At 39.0% G+C, this 24,140-nt stretch overlaps 1 protein-coding gene across 2 annotated transcripts; it reads right to left on the bottom strand.

The window, feature by feature from the left end:
• Positions 1-896: 896 nt before the first annotated feature.
• Positions 897-23,410, bottom strand: slc4a10b (solute carrier family 4 member 10b). 2 transcript variants are annotated; one of them, XM_077580814.1, is made up of 27 exons: positions 23,196-23,410; positions 22,984-23,083; positions 22,077-22,184; positions 19,963-20,004; positions 18,321-18,402; positions 16,601-16,753; positions 16,323-16,461; positions 14,934-15,094; positions 14,166-14,351; positions 14,011-14,099; positions 11,520-11,677; positions 11,363-11,450; positions 9,973-10,119; positions 9,364-9,464; positions 9,110-9,284; positions 7,808-7,941; positions 7,489-7,734; positions 7,246-7,351; positions 6,776-6,937; positions 6,112-6,225; positions 4,654-4,815; positions 4,207-4,458; positions 3,869-3,937; positions 3,533-3,706; positions 2,107-2,229; positions 1,973-2,037; positions 897-1,852 (listed from the first exon to the last, which is right to left on the bottom strand). In XM_077580814.1, exons 3-27 carry the CDS (start codon positions 22,122-22,124, stop codon positions 1,777-1,779), a joined length of 3,252 nt encoding a protein of 1,083 aa, XP_077436940.1. In that variant the 5' UTR covers positions 22,125-22,184; positions 22,984-23,083; positions 23,196-23,410; the 3' UTR covers positions 897-1,776. The 2 variants fall into 2 exon arrangements, with proteins under 2 accessions (XP_077436940.1, XP_077436941.1); XM_077580815.1 differs by having other exon boundaries at positions 2,110-2,229; positions 23,196-23,409.
• Positions 23,411-24,140: the final 730 nt, after the last annotated feature.

Raw genomic sequence — 24,140 nt, 5'->3', positions numbered from 1 at the left:
TTGTCAAACATCTGCCGCCGCACCGCCATCATCATCATGTTTACTAATAATAGGCCAATTTAGAATAACACTAGCAACTGTAAATAATGCAACAGATGTTTATGTGAAGTAAGGCTACACTTTCAGTGAAGAATAGTAGGCAATTTATTAATAGAAAGCTTATTGTATTCATTTTGATCTCCGATAGAACGCAGGAGAGGATTTATGAATGAAGGCAGCACGCTGGACTAGTGGCTAGCATGTCTGCCTCGCAGTTCTGTCTAAGTCATTTGCGCATTTGTTAGGGGAAAAAAACTACTGGTGACATTTTTGGCTTTGTTTACTATTTCAACCTTAAACTGGATTGTGAATGCATTTGAACAATTGAATACATTCGAACAGGGAACATATTTACTATGTCAATGAGTGCGTGTCATAAATGAGAAAAAAAAATAGCGAGCTTTAAAATATGAGGATGAATGTCTAATGGGGCCAGTGAATGGCTTGTATTTCACTGAATAGATTATTAAATTGCAATCATAGGCCATTCCGAAATATTGAAATAATTGATTTTACAGAATGAAACCATTGTTCGGATGTTAGCAGTGTTACGAAAGGAAAAATGGGTCAGAGTCACTGTTTTGATTGATACGTTTGTTTACACAAAAGCTATTTTTCTACGGATTTATTTATTTATTTATTTTGGGGGGTGGGGGCTGAATTTCATAACTAGAGAACGGAAAAAGGAAAACTCAAACTTGACTTGATACAATATTCTGTCGCTCTTGAAAAATCTGTCAAAATGCTCTAAAATGAGTGCAAATGGCTGGCATTAATTAAATGTTGAGTCCATAAAAAGAAACAACCGCGCTCTCAAATGTACCCGGCAAAATATACACCGAATATTACCAATGATGTTTGTTCAATAGTTAATTTATTGTAACAAGTGGAGACCACTGATGATTAATTCAATGACACATTTATGACACAAAAGCTTTGAACCAACATCAAACTATAACAAAGGATTTTTTTTTTTACATTCAATTATTGGATACATTTAGCAATATATAAATGACGCTACACAAAATATAATTTAGGTATGAAAAGTATGACAAGTTACAATAGTGTAACTGTCATCACTTTCACATTGCATTATGGCTTTTTTTTCCTTCCTTTTAATAAATCTGTGAGGACAACTAAGACGAACAGCTCGAAGCAAACAACAAAACTATATTACAAAAGAAATACAAAGCGCCCTAATAATAGGGCCGGCTTGACTTTACCAAAAGCGTTTTAACATGCTTTTATGCGGTTATTCACTTAGACAGATTACAAGGTGATTTGAAGGGCTAATAATAATAAAAAGAAATAAATAAATGACACAGTATAGTGCCTTTCCATACCCAGTAGTTCCTCATGGCACTTTCTAATAATTTGTGGGAGGATAAGCAATGTTGTGCTCAACTGACAGCATAGGGAAAAAAAATACGGTCACCAAATGTCCTTTTTTAGGAGAACCCATTAAGAGGACTGATGATTTTCTTACGTCCTGTTCGGGCGTCCGGGGGTTTTTATAAATTCATGAAAATGTCCGGTTGGCATTGCGCGACTAATAGGAGTTGAAGTACACTGTGCAACTCCGACTGGTACCACAATTTCAAGGCCGGGGCAAGTGTCCTCTTTTTTTGGAAATATGGTCACCCTAAAATAAAATGAATGAATGTTATTTATAGGATGCGGCAAATTTTTGTTTTTTGAGTTTCACCTCCCCCCCCCAGTTAAACTGTAACAAATCTCCTAGCTTGTGGCGTTCCAAGTGTTTCCAAAAGAGCCTTTGGACATCTCATCCGTGATGTTGATAATGGGTAATCCTCTGCAAAATACAAGAGACCAACATGCATATCAAGCTAGTTACCAGAGCGATGCATCTCTCCTGTAAAAGACGATCGTTTACGAATGAGCCGATGGTGTGCAGCAGGCAGATAACGCTTACTTGCATCCCTCCAACGGCACTTGCACTGCGCCATCTTCCTCAGCCGGGATGCTCTGCTCTTCCTCCTGAAGATTGAGAGAAAAAAGCCGTTTGTCGAGTGAAACCGTTAGCATTGGTGCATGCAAACGACGTACAACCTCGTCGACATCCTCCAGCTTCTTCTTCTTGCTCTCGGGCATGAGGTCATCCAACCAGCTCAGCTCTCTCTTGGAGAAGAAACAGTCCAACAGTTTCCTGATGAACACCAGGGCCAACACCTGAGGGAGTGACACAGGTATGCTTAGGGAAACTTTCAAAATGGTTGACATAGCAGGAAGCGTTGGATGGTGTAGGTCGGGGGTCAGCAACCTTTCCGGTCAAAAGAGCCATTTAAAGCCAAATAAATAAGCAAGAATGTGTGTGGAGCCGCAAAACATTTGGAGATTGTGACGAGGCAAACAGTGTTTCGTGTACTTGAGGGCCCGAAAGCGAGTTACAGCTACACCACAACACAAAAATATGACAGACTTCTCAGCCTTACTGTCATTTTATTTACATATTATAGTTATTTTCTGCCTCTCTTTTTCGGACATGTTTTTTGACATTTTTGTGGACATTTTTGGGGAATTCTTTTGTTTTTGGTCATTTCATTGCTACTTTTTAAAACATTTTCTTTTCTGCCTTTTTAAAATAAATGTTCTGACTTTTTGCAATTTCAATGACATTTTACGGTATTTTCCGGGATGTATTTGTCTTTTGGACATTTTATGGTTACTTTTTGTATTTTTTATTTTCTGGCTTTTTGGTTCAATCCTCATATTCAGCAATTTCATCGACATTTTATGGTAATTTTCTGCTTTTCCTCTTCCTTTTTGGACATTTTAAGGTCACTTTTTGGATTATCATTCACGTCATCCTTGAAAATATTCTATTTCCTAAGAACCGCCATGTTTTCATGTAATTTGATACAAGGGAGCCCATTGAAAAGAGATACAATGCTGCCATCTGCCGGCCATAGTTAGTGTTTTTAAAAGTTTTTTTCTCCACCCCATTTACAAGCAAGCCATTCACTGCATAAGACGTACTGAGAAGAAAAAAAAAGGTAGTTGACGTCAATTGACTTTTTGGGCAGTACTCGGTGGGTGGCGAGTCCTTAACGTCAATTAAGGTTTTGGGCAGCAAAATAGTTACTTATTCATTTTTATCTAAATCAGTAATTAATTTCAAGACTACCCGCGACCCTTGTGAGGAAAAGCGGTCAAGAAAATGGATGGATGGATAGAATTTCAAGACTATTTAATCTAAAAAATTCTAAATATGTAAAAAAATATTCAATATTATTTTTATTTTGAGATCCACAGGAGAGGGCCTAAAAAGACACATGTGGCTCCAGAGCCGCAGGTTGGAGACCCCTGGTGTATCACAATGCTAAAAATCGTTTTTTTTTTTTGGGTGCTAGCAATCTAAAAAAGAACCCAGGCATTTCCCAAGTTGTGTGGTCCAAGTTGTGTGGTCGTTTCAAAAACACAAGGCGTAACCCTCTTTGCTTTCCATCTCGTGTGAGCTCTGCTACGTTCGCACCATCATGGGGAAGACGATGGCGGCCTTGGAGGTCTTGATGACCCAGAGAAGAATCAAACAGCTGAGCTGGATGAAAGTGAACAGATGCACCTTCCTCAGGGGTACGTGACGCAGGTAGATGAAATCTGGCTGGTGCTTGGGTGGCATGCCGAACAGTGTGAGACGGTCAAAGAACTGGGAGGGGAGGACGAAAACAGAGTGTGAGGATTTGCAACTATGACAGCCAGGCCATGAATATGGAGGCGGTAACATTGCAAATAATATATTTTTTTTTAAATAAAGAAGAAGGGTAGCAAATTGCAATATGTGAAATGTTTGTGAAATTGGCGGATGTACCTGTATTCCTCGGAGAGAGGAGGCTCCCATATAGAGAAAGACGCCATACAACACGGGCATGGGAATGAACTGAAGGACAACAAAAACACATTTTCTACTTTGAATACACATTTCATGAGGTAAGCCTGCGCAATTATAGTTTTTAAGCTGGATTTTAAAACATTTACACTCTGGGCTGACTTTTCGTGCAGCATAACAGCTAAAATCTGATTCGCCATGTTTGCTTTGAACAAATGTCTACTGTCTGCTTTTTTTTGTAGACTTGATACCTCTATGAACTTTTGCAGCATTTGATCACACTGGATACAAAACTAAATACGTGATCAGGTATGCGTAACCTTGAGCACGGACGTCATGAAGACGGAGCAGCCCATGAGGACGAAGATCATGAGGCCGGTGAAACGTTGCTCCCTGATGCCCAGGAACTTGGGCTGCTCGCCGGGCGCCGAGCACTGGGATTCCAGCTTGAGGCTGTTGACGTGCGTGATGGAGAGGACGGTGGCCGCCACGAACCACGGCAAGCCCATCAGGGAGCACACGCCGAGCATCAGCCCCACCATGAACAGATCCAGGTGGTAGCCGCAGCCTTTCTACAAAGTCAGGAAACAAAGATTGTTGTTTGGCAAAATGACAGTTTGGTGAGGTTTTTTTTTTCATGTTTTGAACGTTGTCACGCATACCGATTTTTACTCTTAACCACCTTTTTCTTAGCTAACTTTACAAAGAATGCTCACATTTGTCTCAATTGTTAGCATGTATCCACCTCGGCAAAGGCAAGGAAGTACCTTAAGCTTGTGCTCCTTCCTGTTTATGATGACAGCTGTAATCTGCTGGTCCATGAAGATGAGGATGGTGCACAGCAGGGCTGGAAACAGCGTGATGACGACGGTCCACCAGGGGTTTGGACCCAACGGGTTGATGAACCAGCCTCGATCGTCTCTGGTTGGCTGGAATTGTGAAGGCATCAGAAATAAATCATGCTCATGTTGTTCTTCCATACATCCATTTTCTGGAGTGCTCGGGATGGGCGAGTGCACATCAATAAATCAAATGAGCCATTTTCTTTGCTTATTTTACTTTTATACTGTTTTTCCTCATAGCGCCCAGAAATGTTTTTTAATGTATTTTTTGCTCAATTGTAGGGTGGCTAATGTGTCTACTGTAGGGTTAATTTAACGCCACTAATTTTTTTAACGCAATATTTATTACTTGGACAAACTGTACTGGGGGAATTCCAATCGCAACGCAGCAGACACGTCCACGTCATAATTTAGCAGCAACACATTTAATAATGATGCACATACTTGTAGAGACTGGGGTCAAATTGTATTTTTTATTTTTTATTTTTAATGTGCAGAATTTCACAAGTTACTGCATGTTAAAGATGAGATAGCTCTTAATATGAAAAGAAATATGCACTGAGCTAATGCAATTATGCCATCTAGTGGCAGAAAAATGACCTCAACACAAATCAATATCACTTTCTTTTTTTTCTTTTTTACAGTACAGCACTTTTTATTTCATCTCAAATTTATGAATCATTATGAAATTGCTGTATCAATGACTAAAAGATGCAGTGATATTTTTATTAGTTTAACATTTTTTTTCCACTTTTATGTTAACAAGAATATGTAAACATAGGAAAAAAATTATTGTACATTTAGAACAGATATAAAATTTACAATTAATTGTGAGTTAAATTTTGAGTAAGTCATGTAATTAATTACGATTAGGATTTTTAATCACCTGACACCCCTAGTCTAGTGTTGATATCAATTGTTAATATTAATCAATTTTTCATCTGTATCTATCCATATTTAAGGCCATCTTGAATTTGTCAATCTACATGTTGACATCAAGCACACACATTAAAACAGACTCCCCAAAGTTAACAAATAATTGTATAGTCTATTTTTTTTAATTTTTAATGAGATTTGTAAGAAGTAACCAAGTTTAATGTCTTACTTCTGCTTTACTGTATATTCAAACTAGCCGCCAATTTTGCCTTAGGTAGTAGTAGTCAATTAGAAAAAATAGATCCATTTGAACATCGTGATTAATAAGACAAAGTCTATTTAATTTTGTACTTTTGTAAGTTTCGTAATTGTCTCAAGATCTTCATTCACTCCCATTTGATTTGTTAAAAATGATAACAGCATCATATATTTATCTTAAATCGAATGGAACTTTTTAAGCACGACGTTTGCTGATTCAATTAAACAACAAGCCTCATCCTCACTCACCTTAAACACACTTGGAACTTTCAGTTTTGGGGAGGGGATCCCTAAGGAGTAGTCAAGCAGGACCATGGTGAAGATGGTGATGAAAACAGCAAAATCACTAATGATGGACCTCACCTGATGGGAAAAAAAATATTTTCAAAAAACGGAATGAAAACATATTAGACATGATGATACCGTGTCATGTTGACCCACCTTTGTACACATTTTTGTTTTGAATTCAGACATGAGACAGTGGTAATATAAAAAAAAAAAAAAGTTTAGCCCACAAGCGAGCAAATATGAGTAAAAAATGAACATATCTGGAAAGTTTTTTTATGGAAACAAGTGCAGGGCTCCCATATTTAGAACAAATAATGGCTAGCTTTATGTCTAATTGTGTTTTTAAACCTATAGAAAGTGACAGCTTTACATTCATTTTATAATGTGCATCTTTGGGTATGATTACATATGATGCATATTGTGAGATGATATCAAATTTGTTAGTGGTTTGGAACATAACTTAAATGTAGTGTCAGTGTCTAGAAAAATGTTGGCTGACCACTGAACGTAATGGTGTAGTACTGGCAAGTATCCACCAGGAAGCAACATTGCACCATATCACACAACATGTGTTAAAAGCAAAGAGGAATTCATTCATGTGCTGACCATCCATGATGTGTTCTACCTTTGTGGGGAAGTAAGTGCTGAACCGGAACTCCTTCAGGAAGGACGACATGAAAACGGTGGAAAAGAAAAGAATGACGCACCAGAAGAGAACGTCGGGTACGTAAGGTCCGCTGGGACCGCAGGCTCTGCCCACAAACTCGCCGCGCTTTTCAACGCAGTCCTGCAAAGGGATAAGCAGATCATGCAGGATGTTATGATTAGCAATGAATCGGAATTTGAGTTTCCACGCGTCGGCTTTGCGAGCATCCATTTCCGCGGGAAACAGAGGTAAAAAAAAAAAAAAAATGCAATTTGGTGGTGATTTGCAGTGAGTAATCCAATATAATCCTGCCCGCATGCCCTTAATCTCCTCTGTTCTCAATCTGGGAGAGCATGCCACTTTGAGGTGGAAAAAATATCAAAGCGTGTTTTGTAATTTCACAATTTATGCTTTTTTTTTTAAAACCCCAAATCAGGGCAAACTTGTACCTTGACCTCCAACGCTTCCCAGTAGATCTCGGCCGCAGTGATGTTATTGAACTCCCAGTACTTGAGGGTGCCGTTGGTGGGGTCAGAAGGCTCAACGCATGAACATCTGCGGACGCACATACACATCTGGGTGTCCAAATAATCCCACATCTGTGCCGGATTTACAAGTCTTCCAAGAAGTGTGCCGTATTGATACTCTTTTCCTGTTCTTTTGTTTGCGTGTGAGAGTAGCTGTCCACTTACGAGTACAAGGAGAGCTTGTCCAGGTTGTTGTTCTTGTTAATGGGATAGTAGTCCCCCAAGTAGAGCAGTTTCTCCAAGGCCTCGTAAATGAAGATGAGGCAGATGAGCGAGGCGAAGGCTTCCTCCGTGAAACGAGTGATGTAACACACCAGGGAACTGGCGTCAGTGGCCACCAGCGCGATGCAGAGGAACGCCGTCCACAGGCCGATGCACGTCCTCAGGGACAGGTAGGACAGGTCGTACTCCCTTGCCGGGACGCAGGCGCACAATCGCGTTAAGGATATTGGGTGAGATTGGTCACATTCGATTTAAAACGTACTTGCAGAATTTGAAGAGTATTTTTTCAAATACAAGAACGGGCCCGGTGCTGCCCAGAATGGTGAGCGGCTGGCCGGCAAACAAGGAATAGGCGATTCCCGTCAACGAGGCACCAAACAGCGACTCAATTGCACTCTAGGAAAGGGAAAAGGACAGTGGGAATGCATCATATAAACGATCCTGCTTAAAAAACAAGTAGTTAGTTAGTTGACTGATTACTTGATTTTAAAAGTGACTCAAGTAATTTGATCTATTTTATGTATGCATTAATTTATAATTTTTGTTAATTTTATTTATTTCCATTTTTACTTTAAACTTTTTCATCCATCCAGTGTTACCAAATAGCCAACTTTCTCGCTAAATCTGGTGACTTTCCAAAGCCTCTTGGTGACATTTTTTTGCCCACTTTTTTTTTTTAACTTACTTTTTGCCTCTCCCACAACGTTATTCCTTTCTCCTACATCGTCCTTTAGTATTACATGCAAATTGCCAATGGGCTCCTTGCACAGCTCGACTACTTCCTGAACTTAACACCACTCCTTTGTTTCCTGTCTTTCATGATTAGACAAACTGATGAATCCAGGTGTGTCTGGCCATTGTCGTCATGGTTACTGAGGTCAGGCACACCTGGATTAATCAGCTTGCCCGCTTGTGAAAGACAGGAAATTAACAAGTGGTATTGAGTTCAGGAAGCAGTAGATTTATATAAAGAGCCCATTATGCAAATTATGCAATGACGTCATTCAGCGACTTCTAGAGACGTTTAAGACAACCAATAGCAACTTCCCTTAATGGGAAGGTGGCAACAGTGGAACTCCAGCTGACTTTGGCCCGAGGTGAGCTACTACCAGCAAGGGCTGAAGGATTTTGAAAAATAATCTAATTACCTTTTTTTTTTTTCTGGAGAAATAATCTCATTAACATTCCCCCCTCAATATTGCAATTGTGATTTAAAGTGGAAGTCAACCTTAATCATTTCTTGACAATAATAAGTTATATGTGACCTCACTAGTCTAAAGATGACATTTTGATTAATATTGCATTTGTGGGATATGAGTTATGCAGCAAAATCCAGCTGTTTTTATCCATCTCAGTGGGCGGCCATTTTGCCACTTGTTGTTGACTGAAGATGACATCACAGTTGCTCAGGGCTCAGGCAACGACCAATCACAGCTCACCTGTTTACTGAAGCTGAGATGTGATTGGTTGTTAACTGACACAGCTGAGTAACTGTGATGTCATTTTCACTTTCAACTCATATTCCACTAAAGATAAAATAAGATCAAAATAGCGAGTGCCCTACTATGCGTCCTTCAGTCGCCTCGCCCAAAAGTCCTCCAAAGGTGATGACAGGGGACATGCAGGCACAATAGAGGAACAGGAAAGAGGCCACACACTGCAAACTGAATGCATCCGTGTAGTCAGACAGGTAGTGGGGGGCTTTACGCTTGATGTCGAGAATGAGACCACCAAACCATCTGGGGATAGACAAGAATGTACTGACATTGAAATGGCAAAAAAAAAAAAGAAAGCTACAATCTTTGTTGACTGACTTACTTCCCTGTGCGCTGCAGTTCAGGACCTCCGTGGCCTTCATGCTCTTCTTCATTCCCCTCAGATAAGTCGTTTGGTAGATTGGTGTTTTTCTTCCTCTTTTCCTGTTCAACAAAGACATCCGTCGGGTTTATAGGAACTAACATTTTGTGTTACGAGATACTAATTCCGCTATCTGGTCAGCATGCTGGCCATTCATTTGGTTGGCCAGATTTGACCTAAGAAACAATGTCTGTACCTTATTTGATTTCATTGTCTCCACTTTGCTGCAATTTTACCGTGGCCAAAATCCATTTTCTTTGTCAGAATGTGCTGATGTCATTTCAAATGAACAGGATTCTGGCTTGTACTTTGAAAATGTATTTAGTATGGAATAGGAATGGTTCCTTAAAGAGGACCTATTGGCCAATCTTGCATTTAATACCAACTACATGCTGACATTTTGGGCCAAAACTGGTAGTCCTGACAAAGAAGAAATATTCAAAGAATTTGAAAATTGGTGGAAACTGGGAAGTTGTGATCTGTAGATTGTTGAAAAGAAACTCAACCAGTGCCATTACTACAACACAATCCTCCAACAACAAATAAAAGCACCAAAAAAATGGTACTTACCTGAGAAGGTACATTTTTGGGTGGTTCTATTCTAATAGATGGATCCCACTCTCCTGGTGGCAAAACGGTCACTTGATCGAGAAATTCGTCAATCCCGGCAATCAGGTCGTTTCGGTCCTTGGCTTTATATGCAACATCATGGAAAACCTGGAAGAAAAAAAATAATAATTTGGGGACAGGTAATTAACTCCAGCTCATTGTCCTCCACAATTCTACTGCAATATCAATCACTTCTCCAAATCTGTTCTTCTTTTTTTGTGTATCACACGCTGCGTTACGCAACTGGGGGGTGCACGAAAATGGATTAAGAATCCATTTGAAATTCTTCTCCATATTCCTCTTGCAGAAGTTTTACATTATTAAGCCACGCCCCTTAAGGCAAGAATCCAACACGCGAATGCTACAGCTTTATTTTACCTTTATTAAAATGGGGGCTGGAACCGGTTCATGGCATTTCAATTCATTTCAATGTGGAAAATTCATTCCATACACATTTACCCCTCCCCAATAAGAGAAATCCGCTATTAAGAAGGAAAAATCTATTATTTTACTTTATTTAAGACTCTAGGTATGTTTTGTAGAATTAATGACGGAGAGAGAGCAATAGCAACAGATGGGGCAAAAATATTGCACATTGTTACAGTGTACGATCCATCTGTGTGTTTACAGTAAGTATACAAACCATTTTTCTAAACTAACAAACTTCTCATCTCACATTATAGATCAATAATCATGCCCAAATATGTACATTAGAAATAAATCTACTGCTGTCGCTTTCTGTAGACATAAAAAGCCGGATTACAGAGGATTTAACGTTGATTTTTTGGGGGGGTAAAACAACAGTGTGCTGTCATCTAGTGGCCAGCAGTGGAATTACATGCAAAATCAACATGCGCTCCAACAAAATAGTGATTACTGTGCACGAATAATTCTCAAAATAGAGGACTTTATGTGTAAATTAAGTTGAATGACGTGACCTTGTAAATCAAGGTACCGCCGTGTACATACACAGAATGGTGACGCGATGATAGGCAACACGTGCTATTGAATCGGTCAAGCCTCATTCCAAGTGACCACTACTGCACATGTCATCTGTGGCCCTTTATTGACCTTCAATCCAGTTCACTTACCAAAACCTCGCACGCTTTTTTTTTTACATTCAGTCAAGAATTAACGAGTAGTGAGTCCGTCCGTCAAAGCCATTTTTTTTTCTCTCCGATGATGGACAGGAGCCTAAATCCTGGTCAGAATGGGATGACTAATCCCCAAAAGCTTGTCATAAAAGCTCTGATCTGTGAGTCATGTTGAGAAATGTTCCATCACTTTGGGAGCTTGTTGAGTTCTGCTCAACTGTGAATTCATGCAAACGTGACTGGTGAGCTTCTTTTACCTCGTCTGTCATGAGCGTAGCGATGGACCGTCCGATCTCGTGATACTGGGGGGCTCTTCCAACGGGTCCCAGGAGGATAAACAGAAACCTAACATCCAACACCAAAACATGCCATTGAAGTTTGGATGGAGGTCCGGTGGCATGTTTGCATCCTCACCTGGTGGCGATGGGGACCTCGGCCAGCCCGCTGAGAAGAACGGCTGGTGAGAGACGCACAAAGGCCACCACGGGCTTGTTGAGGAAGTCCAACTCTCCTATTAATACGTTGCACGCCTCGGCCCCTGGTGGGATCTTCTTCATAAAATGAAGGTCCATCTGAAAGATGAACAGTACAGCAGGAAATGTTGAGAATCTTTCTACCAAAGGCTACAATACATAAAAATCGAATTCTTCTATTTCATTCATCAAAAATGGATCCGCCAGTGCTCGGATATGCTAAGATAAAATATGCTAAGCAATTATACAAGATGTCCCACAAGGCACGATCCTCTTCCCTTTTTAATTTCAGGTATCGTTTTAGACATTGGATACTAGGGCTGTGCAATTAATCGAAATTCAATTACAATTTTAATTATTACATTCCACAATTACAAAATCAGCATAACCGTTAAAAAACACATACACAAAAAAAACGATTATTAACACTTATTTTGAGTTGTTTAAATGTATACATGTGCACCTTTTTATTTTACTATAAAATAAGAAAAGTAATAAATTGTTTTTCATTAAAAAAAAATTTAAATACAGAATTGTAGTGTTTCAAAGAACTTTATTTGGCCTAATATATTTTTTTATGTTTAAACATTTTCTAGTTTTGTACCCAAAAAAATAAATTATCCCAATCATGATTTCAATTATTACCAATATAATCGTGATTATTTTTTTCTTCATAATTGAGCAGATAGATTAGATATCTTGTCTTTGTAGTGTATTTGATTGAAAATGATTTGAAAATCAGTGTGTTCAGTTTTTATTTATTATTTACGTTTTACACAACATCCCAACATCATTAGAAGATTTTAAGACCCAGAATCATGCTCAAATCCACTGATGACGTGGCTTAAAACATAAGATCCTCAACGATGAAGAACAAATCACACTAAAACTGTGTTCCATATGAATCTTTGCCCATCCAACATTTTTAGAGTTAATCCTCACATTTAGCACAAACAGCTATTTTGGACCATCTATCTATCAAAATGCATTATTTTGGGACGTGTTATATAATGTCTGAAATAAGAAGGTTCCTTTCATAATAGCAATGCTTAAAAAAAAATCCACTGTCTAGTTTTCAATGCCTTGGAAACAAATGATGCAACAAATGTTGGCAGTGAAGGTGTTGATTTTTCAGCGCGAATTATGTGGCAGTAACAAGCAGTAACTGGAGTGTTGCTTGTTCCTTCATCGCAATCAAAGTTGCACAACAATCTAGAAGGTTTTATCATGTTTTGATTATGATGACTATATTCCTATATGAAAGGATAAACATCCTGTATAGACAAGTACATTACAATCAAACCCTGACCTAGACTGAAGGGCACACTCATGTACTGTACATTATGTCGATAAGGTTTTAACAGGGATTTTTTTTTTTTATCTTTGTCTTTTCTCTTGTGCATTAATTTCAGTAAATGTCTATTTGGTTCTAATCCTAATCCATGCTAAATATATATTCCATACACTACCAAGCCATAAAAGCATGAATATTATAATACAGGAAGTTATAATAATAAACGTGGGGTTCTTGTCCTCTCAGTGTCCCATCTAAGCCAAATACAGCACACATATGCGATAATTGTAGCCGTGCTAGAAATGTGCGTTGGTAGGCAAACACATTGTATTCCATCGGGAATCAGTTTGTCAGTTTAAAAAGCAGGATTATAGAGGGCCGCTAATTATTCATGTTCTCACTATATTGCAGACTTTTCAACCAATGTCCAGAAATAGTCGTCGCTCCCGCAGAGTAGAGAGAATATATACGTACTTGTTGGTACTGTATTTGTATACTCTGTATGTGTTTTGCTACATGTATGTTGTCTGAAGGTTTCTTATTACTGCAATATCTATGCCAGTGGGGTCCAAACTACGGCCCGGGGGACATTTGCGGCCCGCCATCCATTTTTCAGTGGCTTGCGATATATTACACTAAAAATTGTATTCGACACAGTTAGAATAAAATTTAAAAAAAGAAGTTTGGAGATTGTCAAGAAGGGAGGGTGTCGAAAAAAATAGGTGCCACTATTACAAATAAATTGCTTTATATACTGTAGCATTTTTCAAAAAAAAAAAAACACAAGTACATTATTTGTACAATTTTTTAACGCCAAACACAATTCATAACATTATGAGGCATTATTATTTTCTGTACGTGGCCCTCAAATGAAAAAGTTTTGACACCCCTGAGCTATGCTAATTTCTGATAACCTTTCACATTATATGTTAGTTATTTGAATATAATATAATTAGTTTGAACATTTTGGTGTTTAAATATACAGTGTTAACTTCCTTTTTTATTTTGTGTTTCGGTTTTACAGAAAGCACGATATAAATAAAAATGAGTTAAGTTGAGTTGAAAAAACTTCAACCGCTTAAAGCACTTTTCCCAGTGAGATGTGTCTTAGTTTGTCATTGCCGTGTCCTAAGAGCACCTTGCTTAAGTCGACAGAGCTGTTGTCTCTGGTGACGTCCCCTTTTCCATCGGGACCTGCCAAATGAGACTGTGAAGATGTCATCTGACCTGGAGAATACACAAAGTCACACATTAGTCTCCCTTATTGTGGAGAGGCGTCAAGAGTCATCTGACCATTCTTGTCCAGGTGAACGTCTGACGTCCGTCGGCTCATGTCGGCGAGCGAGCGCACGATGGGCAAGCGGTTGGCCAGCTTCTTCTGGTTCTGGTGATGGTGTCGCTTCAACAGCGCTTCGTGCACTTTCTTTCGGAGCTCGTCGCCCAGCGGCGAGTACAGCTCCTGGTGGTCCAGTACCATATCTACACAAAAGAGGAAAAGGGATCATTTTTCCTGCTTTGACTGCCCTCGTGTCTAACTTCCAGGATCTCATGTTCTTATTAGCGCCGATAGAAGCTGTTGTTGTGGCCGGGAACGCAGCTGACTCCCTGTCAATCAAAGCGGCTCCCCTTAATCCATGTAGGAGGTCAGTAGTAATGCCCATTGAATTTTTGTTTCAAACGTTCAAACTGGTCTTGGGATATCTTTTTTTCCAACCGGACGGTTTTATATTATGGAGGACCAAAACTGCCAAAATTAAATTTAAAAAATGAATAAATAAATAAATAGTGTGAGAGCAGAGCTTTCTTATTTATTGATTGATATTTAATTCTATTTATATATATTTATTTTAAAAAATTTATTTCCACATTTATTTTTATATTTATTTTATTTAAGGATAGCGAGATAGAGAGAGAGAGAGAGAATTTTTATTTCCATTTATATTAGTTTTTTTGCATTTTATTTTTGAATTATTCGTTTTATATCAGTTTTTTTCTTCTCCCCTTTTTTTTAATGTATTTATTTATTTTTAATGTGGGCAGTTTTGTTCCTCCATATCGTACCTGCGATCTCCTCGATGGTGGCGGCCCTCATGTCGAGCAGCACGGTGCCGTTGATGATGCAGCTGCGCAGCTCGAACAGGCTGTGCAGCGACAGTGAGGCCACGTAGGGTTTACTCCAGCGCTCTCCTCCGTCCTCCACGTCCTCCTCAAACTTCAGCCACCTGCCGCGACAGTCGCACAGATAAGGCGCCGGCAGACGGGAGGGAAGCGACGTGCCATCTGCTCGTGGCGCCACGCGTTTCGCTTTGATAGCTCCTTCTCTCACTTAGACTCATTTAGCGGAGCAACGTATTGCCTTTTGTCAGGGCGTAGCTGTAAATACAGTATGTCTCCGTTTGGTGGCTAAATGCATGAGATAAAGCCATCTTGAGACTTTTCACCCAAAAATGATCACTTTACAAAAGGCACATTTCTATAACCTTTTTGTATGAAGATGCTAAAGGTGAGGCACAGTGAGCTAGTGGTTAGCATGTTTGTCTCACAGTTGAGAAATCCCGGGTTCGATATGAGCTCAGTCCCTCCAGCATGGGTATTGTGCATTAGTGCCTTTGAATATGTTTTTTAATTTTTTTTTATTAACATTTCAATAATACAGTATTCCCCCGCCTATTCACTGTTTGCTACTCACAACTGCAACTATGCACAAACTTTAGGGACGTTCAATACCATTTTTTTTTGGGACCAGTACAAGTATTGACTCTGAGTACTCACCAATGCCGAGTACCAATAATTGTAGTACTTTCGCTGTATAGAATTTGATTTAACACTGACGAAACAATTGTGTCAAACTGCCACAGTATAGCGCCAACTACTGCTGAGGAGGACTCAATGTTACTTTTTTTTTGTTTTGTTTGGGGGGGGTGGAGGGGGCTTAAGTATTGGCGGCTATTGGCATCCTCCACAAAGACCTGATACCTTAAAAGAAAAGGTCGGGATCAGCCCGGCCCGATAACTATATAATAATTTACATTACTGTATTTTCTGTCAATTCTGTTTTTGAATAAATGGACGGAAATGTTTTTTTTTTTTTTAATCAGATTCATTGATTAATCAACAAAATAATCAACAGATTCATCGACAAAAATAATCGTTAGTTGCAGCCCTACACCTTAATTATGGGTGCAACAGTTTCAGATTTTGGTGTACGATTATTGTTTGAAAGAAAAAACGCGGTTTTACGTGCTAGTTTCCTCTCAAACGTAAAAAAAAACAAAAAACATTCATGTAGGTTCATTGAAGATTTCAAATTGCCCATGGTATGAATAAGAGTGTGAATGGTTTGGATTATGTGCCGTGTGATTGGCTGGCGACCACTCGAGGGTAAACCAAAGTCAGCTGGGATAGTTTCCGGCTAACCTGCGACCATGAGGAGGAAAATAGTGTCGTTACCTGGCGCTTTCCTTCCACTCGGAATCCTCGCCCTCCCTCACGAAAATCTCATCCATCTCTGTAAAAAGATCGTGAGGAACGTGCTCCTCGTCCTCATCTTCCGTCCCGAGGAGGAACTGGACCCTCTGGGAGGGGGTGTCTGAGAACACAAATGACAAAAATGACAGCGAGTGGTCAAAAACCATACAGCTCTTCTATGAACGCAATGTTAAGGGTTCCGTCTCAATACCGATACTTTTTGTCCACAAAGTGCATTTATTAGTTATTGAGTGTCGTACCGTAGATGGGAGACTCTCGCCCCTCCACCAATGTGAGGGCCCGCTCCCTATTCCTCCGTTTGTGTTTGTTTCCATGGTGACGGTGCCTGCGATGGCTGTGTTGTCTGGTGCTGCCCAAAGGGACGTGAACGCCGATATACAGAGTCCTGTGGCCTGCAAACGTATTCCCACGGGGTCAGGATGAGGATCGAATGGCATGTCCGCGCATGCGTGCGTGCGTGTGTGCGTGTGTGTGTGTGTGTGTGTGTGTGTGTGTGTGTACATTGACGCTGAGCAGCTTTACAGATAATCATCATGGATGAATACAGCCTCTTTGTGATAGTCCATTAAATGTTGCATTGTATTACCGTATTATTTCTGCTCATTCCTAAGCAATTTGATTACGGCATGTCTGGGCCTCTTACGCAACCAAACTTAACTAATATCAGATATACACACCTTCTCACTATAGTCACATTTTTATAAATGAGAAGCTTAAAACTGAGCATTTTTATGATCTGCTATCCGTGTAGTGTCTCATTGTATTGGATGCAATTAGATGAGTAGTGGGCAGGTTTTGGATATTTCCCTGCTCCAACGCAGCTGATTACAATCAACAGGATCGTTATCAGGCTTATGTAGGGGAGACATATAAACAAAATGTATACCAGATGAAAGAACAAAGCCTTAGGTATATTTTTTGCATTCATATCATTTTCATACTTTGTGTCAGTGCAGATTTATAAGGCATCACATAGAGGGAGTGAACATGTGACATGTAGCCCCAACAATGGGTAAGTTGTCACACTATATGGAGTAAGACACACTGGATTTTGCAACTAATAAAGCAAGGACAAAATTATCCTTGTTCTCCTGTTTTTTTATCCGTTTGTTTTTAAAGCCAGAGAAATTGTTTATCATTCCTGTTGAACATTTACCATAGCCAAATATTCTGAAATATATTAGAGTCCTTAAGAACTGCTGGCTTGTAGGTCATTGCTCTCAGCCTCAAATTCCTGTTTCGCTTCCATTAAACTGGACATTTGAGAATAAATAAAAAATTAAAAAGCATTTCGGTTAATGGATGGTTCATCATGAAACTTAAACAAGCCCTGACATGTGGGCATACTGTAGTTCCAACAACTGGAAAATCTATTTTTAAACCTGGCAAACTAATTTCCTCACTCTGAACGTTCTGGCATACGTAAACAGAGTTGCCAAAGGTGCATTTTTTTTAAGGGCCCATTCTTTGCATATGTGACAACAAACCCCAAAATGAGACAAGTTGCCCCAAACTACCATGTTGACGAATACTTACTCTAGTTTAAAGTTAGCTTAAAACAGAACAGTGACTGAGGCATGACAAGATGCCCGAATCTCTCCTCTAACGAGTCTAAATAATTTGCTGCTAGAATTTGTCTATGTACGACGGCCGTAATTTTTTTTTTACTTTGGGTTGGTCAAAACAGATAACTGCCAATCATCTCAGCTCACAATGTGCTATTCTCTTCTCAGACAGTCCACAACCCCTGACCATTTATACAAAGAAAACTAGTATTCCACTTTTTCGTTGCGCCCTCTGGTGGAGAAGAAAATTGCAACGTGACCACTTACCCGTGATACAACTAGCCCCGGTGTTGGAGAATGGAAACATCCAAACCCTGTGAGGCTCCGGCCCTCGAGGACCGAGTGTGCCCACCCCTGAATTAGACAGCGAATGCAAGTGTTGTCATGCGTGTACCTTCAAGATCTTCCGGCTCGAAGTTGGTGCTTTGCTGTGAGCGCGTTCCTCCTCTGTCCACTACAGCTTCACCGTCGCTCCTCTAGAAATTGTACAAACACACGTTCAAGAACAAACTCTGAATTCACTTCACAGGGTCTTTAATTGTTTGCATACGTTCAAATGGAGATTTGGCTACAGTTGTTTGTTCAACAATGCGTGACAACTAAAGATCTGGATTCCTAATCCAAGTGATGGAGCTCTGTGATCAGCGGAAATAAGTTTGGGAAGCCAACTCATTTAACTCGGTCATTTGCTGTGAATCCGAGCAAGACACGAAATAGTCCTGAGCGCATTCTCAATGCCACCACACACACATTCAAAGCACTTAATACAGAAGGGATTTTTAATCCTTAAAGCCTGTTCCTGGGTGTCAGTAACCCCCCCCCAACCCCCAATCAGCCTCCCCAGCCATCTTGACCTGCAGCTGACTATCGAAGCATTTCCATAATGAACTTTTTTTTTTTTTTTTTTTTTAAAGCTGCTGTCGCCTGGCGGGCTGGACAGTTTAATATTAATAATCTGTTTCCAAATACACACTGACTGCATAGTGCATTGGCAGATTACACCGCCTGTACTTCTTGTAAAAAAAAAAAAATACAGCACACATATTAGCTCCCTTTAATTGAAATTAAAAGATGCGTCAGTACTGCGTGGGGCTGTAAAATGTTCTATTAAGTGGTATCTTGAAATGAAATCATCATCCCCCAAATCATTTTCCCGATTGAAATGAGAGGAAATGCTATGAATGCATTTCGGTATTAAATATTGTTTGTGGGGTTTGTTTGTTTTTTTTCAATCACAAGTTATTTAAGAAGAATTGATGTTCCATACTAAATCAATATTGGGATGAACTAAGTGAATCGAATCGGGAAAAATCTAAATCAAACTGAACTCTTGTGAACCAAAATCTAATCGATTGAGGAAATGCGAATCGACAACCAGCCCTACAAAATAGTGACCGGCTTCCCCTCTTTAGCTCGCCCAAATCCAACCCTCAACCCAATGTAATGGGTCAAAAATATTTAACCCAAACTTGGGTAAAAGTAACCTGGCTCAAAATCCACAAAACAACCCAGCAATTTTTTTTTAGTGTGCTTAAGAGAGTAAGTGGGGTGAAACTATTACAACACACGCACAAGCACAAAGCTTGTGTTTTAATACAGCATTAATGGACCAAAAGAGACGCGAGGACATTGCAGCGATCCAAATGGGATAACTGGCACCAAACAAGGTTGGATGACTACAACTAGAGTGACAAAATGTTGTCAAAGTGCTGGCAAGCCACCCAGCTTAGGTGACATGACAGGATGTGGCACACACTTGGCCGGCGTCCCTGCAGATGGTGGAGGAGCGCTCGATGGCGCCGCCGCTCAAAACGCAGCTCAGCCTATATCTTCCGAGCAGTCTGACAGCTTTTTGGCAGATGATTTCTATACAGCACATTTGATTTTGACAACGGACACATGGGCCAGGTCAATTCGAGATAGTATAGATAGTAGATGGATGTCTAGATAAGTAATTCTACATCTGAACCATTTATGTTCCACTGTATTGCAAATCTCCAAAACAGAAATGGTAAAACACGAGTCTTTCTGCTCACCAAACTTCGACGGCCAACGGATGAGCCAAAGGAGGAGTTGACCTACAGGACAAAACAATCTTGCTGTTAGTTTAAAGCTACCTTTTTACATTGTTTTATTTTTGTTTCACGTGACAGATTAACTGTAAAATGTTGTTTTTAGTTGACCTTGTGTTATGTGGCCAAATCCGCACACGCACACAAAATACACACAAATACGCAGCTCCAGAGAAGAGCACAGAAGCTCTGCAGCCAAAAAGCCATGCGCTTAAAACCTTGGGCTAAATGTGGGCGTGGGTGTGGGGGGGGCTGCTTGGATGTGAATGGCAAAGAGCTGATGACAACAAATCTGGCCGCAAGTTCATGAACTAGATGGAACCATTTGGAAATACTGTACTATGAATTTATGCAACCTGTATGTCAATGTAGAAAGTTATAAATGCTGCATTTTTTACTTAGCAAATCATTTTTGTCAATATTTGCGTTCTAAAATAATACGAAAGCGTATTGCATTAACTTGAAAAAAAAATCCTGTTTTTCTGACAATTTTGGGTGGGTGGGCCTTTGTTTTTTTTTGTCATTTAAAAAAACAAACATTTTTTCGGAATACTTTTTTCTGTTTTACTGAGTATTTTTTCCCTGTATTTAATTTTTTTTTTTTTCCCCCGTTTTATAAAAAAAATATTTTTTTCAGTTTTTCTAAATATTTATTTATGTTTTCCTGAATACCTTACACTAAAACATTAATAATACTGTGTGTGTTACTAATTACGGTACATGCCTCACCTTAACTGAGCCAAAAGGTACGTTGGAGGTATGCGGGAAAGTATCCGCTTCTGCTATTACCGAGTCTGCAACAAGTCACTTGGAGTTCAGAAGTAAAAAATAATAATTACTCTGAAAAACAGAAGCACCAGCTCTGTTTTTCGTAATATTTTTTTCCTGTTTTTTTGATTTTTTTTTTTTCGGAATAATCCCGCCCGTTTTTTGGAATATTTTTTTATGACATAAATAAAATATTCTGAAATTGTAAAAAAAAAAAAGAAAAAAAAAAGAAAAAATTGTTTTGAGTTGTTTTTTTTATTCCATGTGAATGCAATAAACTTCTGTAACTAAAAGATTATTATTTTTAAAGCATTTGAAAACATTTGTTTAAGCAGGCGTTGCAATATGACAAGATCTTAAGTTTGAGTTATTTAAGTTAAGTGCTACACCCCAACAAATCTGCGAATAATTGAATAAAAAGGTTTTGCAACTGTGTACAGATGCTACAAGATGGCGGCAAGATGGCGGCAAAACACTTCAAATGAAGAAAATCATAAAACATCAACACATGTATGCAATCATGAACTCGTGATACATAAACAAACAGGATTCAGTAGTTACATTATTCAACATGACACAGCCTAAATTATAATAAACAAACTGATGTGAGCACACATAGTCCAACAAAATTACAAACTAACATTAGGCAAATTGTATCAAGTTGCACTGTTTTTGCATTTACGCACAATAATAAACGTTAGGAAATACAGGCAAATTGTAACAGCAAAGCAAATATAGGAAATTAAAGTAGTAGCTGCATTGCGTGGGAAGCAGAAAAATATGTTCACTTCACAATCAATGAAGAATCCTTAAAATATATATATATATACAATTCGAGGGATATGTAAAAAAAGAAAACATTAATATGTGAATTTTCAAATGGATTGCACTGTTAGTAAAATGGTATGAAAATTATTAGATCAATTTATTGACGCATAACAACTTTGAAAATTAATCAAAGCTCTGTATTAACTATAAAATGTATGTTACAAAATGAAAAACGGCACCATCTGGTGGGGAATTACTGTATAGTTCCCTATGTGCTGCAAACGAAGGGATATCTTATCTTGTGATTAAATATAAAGCAATCGCAATTATAATAGAGCAAAAAATGCTCTAATAAAGTTTTTTTTATTCTGATTAAATAGCACAAAAATTAACACATTTTCAAACCCCTTTTCGACTTTCTGGTAATATTTTTGTCTTGCCATGTCCTGTCCATTAAAGAGTCCCCGTTTTACCTTTTTCGCACTTTCAACATCGCGTCTGTCAATTCCGGTTTGGCTAAAAAGAAATGTTCAATTCCTTACAGCGGGTAGCAGTGGCTCCATGTGTACTCCCTGGTCCTGCGCTTCCATGCTGCCGTGCCGTGGGTGGCGATGGAGATGATGGAGAAAATGACGATGATGATGATGATCCTGAGCCCAGCCAGCGTGTAATCCAGTGAATGGAAGCAGGAGAGAAAGTCCAAGGCGGTCACATGTTCATGCTGACCATTTAGTTACTCATTTTATTCATGGGCATATGCGGGTGAAATAATCAGCTCTAAATGCTAGATTATTTTGTATTCAATGACACCCGGTGTCAGTCTAGCGAGATATCGGATTTGTTGGGATTTCATGCAAAACAAAATCCCATTATGGGAATAGAAATAATGTGAGCTCAAGAGAACTAGTAGGTTAATTCCATGTATGTCATTTTGTAGGACGTGATTTAAAGTTTCAAGACAATACTTTTTTTGTGTGCCAAAAATATATTTTTGGGTTAGATATAATGCTACTTTTTTATCCACAACCTAGGTATTGTCATCATCTTCAATTTTTAAGGTTGGATCCTGGTCAGATATAAAGTGCAATAAATAAAATTGGAACTAAACCCTGATTTGGACCAGTACTCATCTTAAAGACGCCTTTAATTAATTTAAAAACAACAACAACAAGGCCAATGCTAGTTAAAAATGGCTCCAACAGAACCTTTCTTGAAATAACATTTGAACACAAATTTTAACCTCTGTTTAGTAGTCCTAACATTAAGCACGACCGAGGGCCTAAGCAAAGACTTGAACCCAGACCTCTCAACTGTGAAGCAGACCTGCTAACCACTTATCCATTATAACGCTCAGAATTATTATTATTTATTTATTTATTTTTAAAGACCTAATCCTCAATTTGCAGCTAATATTTGAATTGAAATGACGGTGTTGTGCATTTGTCTGACCTGTTTTTATGCTCCAAGCCACCGAGGCACAGCAGCGCCTGTGCAGCTGTCGCCATCTGCTGCTTAATCCGGAGAACTTCTCTCCGTTGACCTTCCATCCCTTCAAATATGCACACGCGTCACTTTTGACAACGAAATAGCAATAAATGCCCATTGAAAGCCATTCTAAAACACTGCTTGCGGTTATTTGAGCACTTGAAGAAATCACTTACCAGAAATAAAGCGTTCGGTACACTGCCAGAACACCAAAAGGTGTTAAAAGTTAACATTCCAAACTCCCCTGTGGAAAAGAAAACACAAACACAAGAAGGTTCTTCATTTTGCAGCGTAAGTCACGTCCAAACGTCACGAATAATATTCTATGTACCGCACTCGTGTAAGCAAAATAATCGACCCATTTTTATCCATCTCAGTGGGCTGCCATTTTGTATTGTACTCCCTCCTGCTGCCGACAGGAAGTGACGTCAAAGAGCCCTTGGCTTAGCGAGCGAACGTCACGTGACAAATAGTTGAGCCGTTGACCCTTTGACGTCAATTTCAGTCGCCAGCGGGTGGCAAAGACAAAATGGCAGCCGCCTAAAAAAAGCGGTGTTCTGATTAATGCTTTTTCTACAAAAAGTGTTAATCGGAATACTATGCTTAGTTAAGGCACCGCGAACATATTGCAAAAAAAAATTTAAAAAAATTAAAAGTTAATATTCGCGTATAAGTAACCTCTTGTTTGTTTATAATTTGAACAACAACGTCCTGTTAATTTGGATGATATAAAATTCATGTAAACATCTGCCTGCATTAGCACTTATTCATTGCTGTCACGTCTCCACACTTGAAGGGCTTCTTAAAATTGCATTTTTGCATCCGTTAAATTATTTGCCAAATTTTTGGAGCCGCCCAGATCACAGCAACAGAAAATCAAAATAATACATTTTTAAATAAATAAAATCCGTGTCTTAAATTGATGATGCATTCAGGGACACTAGGCTATATTCAAACACCATATGCCAAACTACATCTTATACATAACCAGGTGATAGCCTGACAGGATTTATTCTGCTTCTATAACAATCCAACAGAGACTGATCTCTTCACAACAACAAAAAACAGCCTCTATTTTAAAATCACATTACACACATATAAGTTGTTTTCAAGCACGTATC

The sequence above is a fragment of the Vanacampus margaritifer genome, chromosome 11, assembly GCF_051991255.1.
Source record: "Vanacampus margaritifer isolate UIUO_Vmar chromosome 11, RoL_Vmar_1.0, whole genome shotgun sequence".
Classification (NCBI taxonomy): Eukaryota; Metazoa; Chordata; class Actinopteri; order Syngnathiformes; family Syngnathidae; genus Vanacampus; species Vanacampus margaritifer.
The sequence above is the reverse complement of the archived record's forward strand: the minus strand, read 5'-3'. Positions and strand labels throughout refer to the sequence as shown.

Coding starts and splice junctions, on each gene's coding strand:
- slc4a10b (XM_077580814.1), bottom strand. CDS start 22,124: ATGGAAGCGCAGGACCAGGGAGTACACATGGAGCCACTGCTACCCGCT. Junction 3,707..3,868: donor CCTCTCTCCGAGGAATACAG/GTACATCCGCCA, acceptor CTCCCCTCCCAG/TTCTTTGACCGTCTCACACT. Junction 2,230..3,532: donor CCATCGTCTTCCCCATGATG/GTGCGAACGTAG, acceptor TCACTCCCTCAG/GTGTTGGCCCTGGTGTTCAT.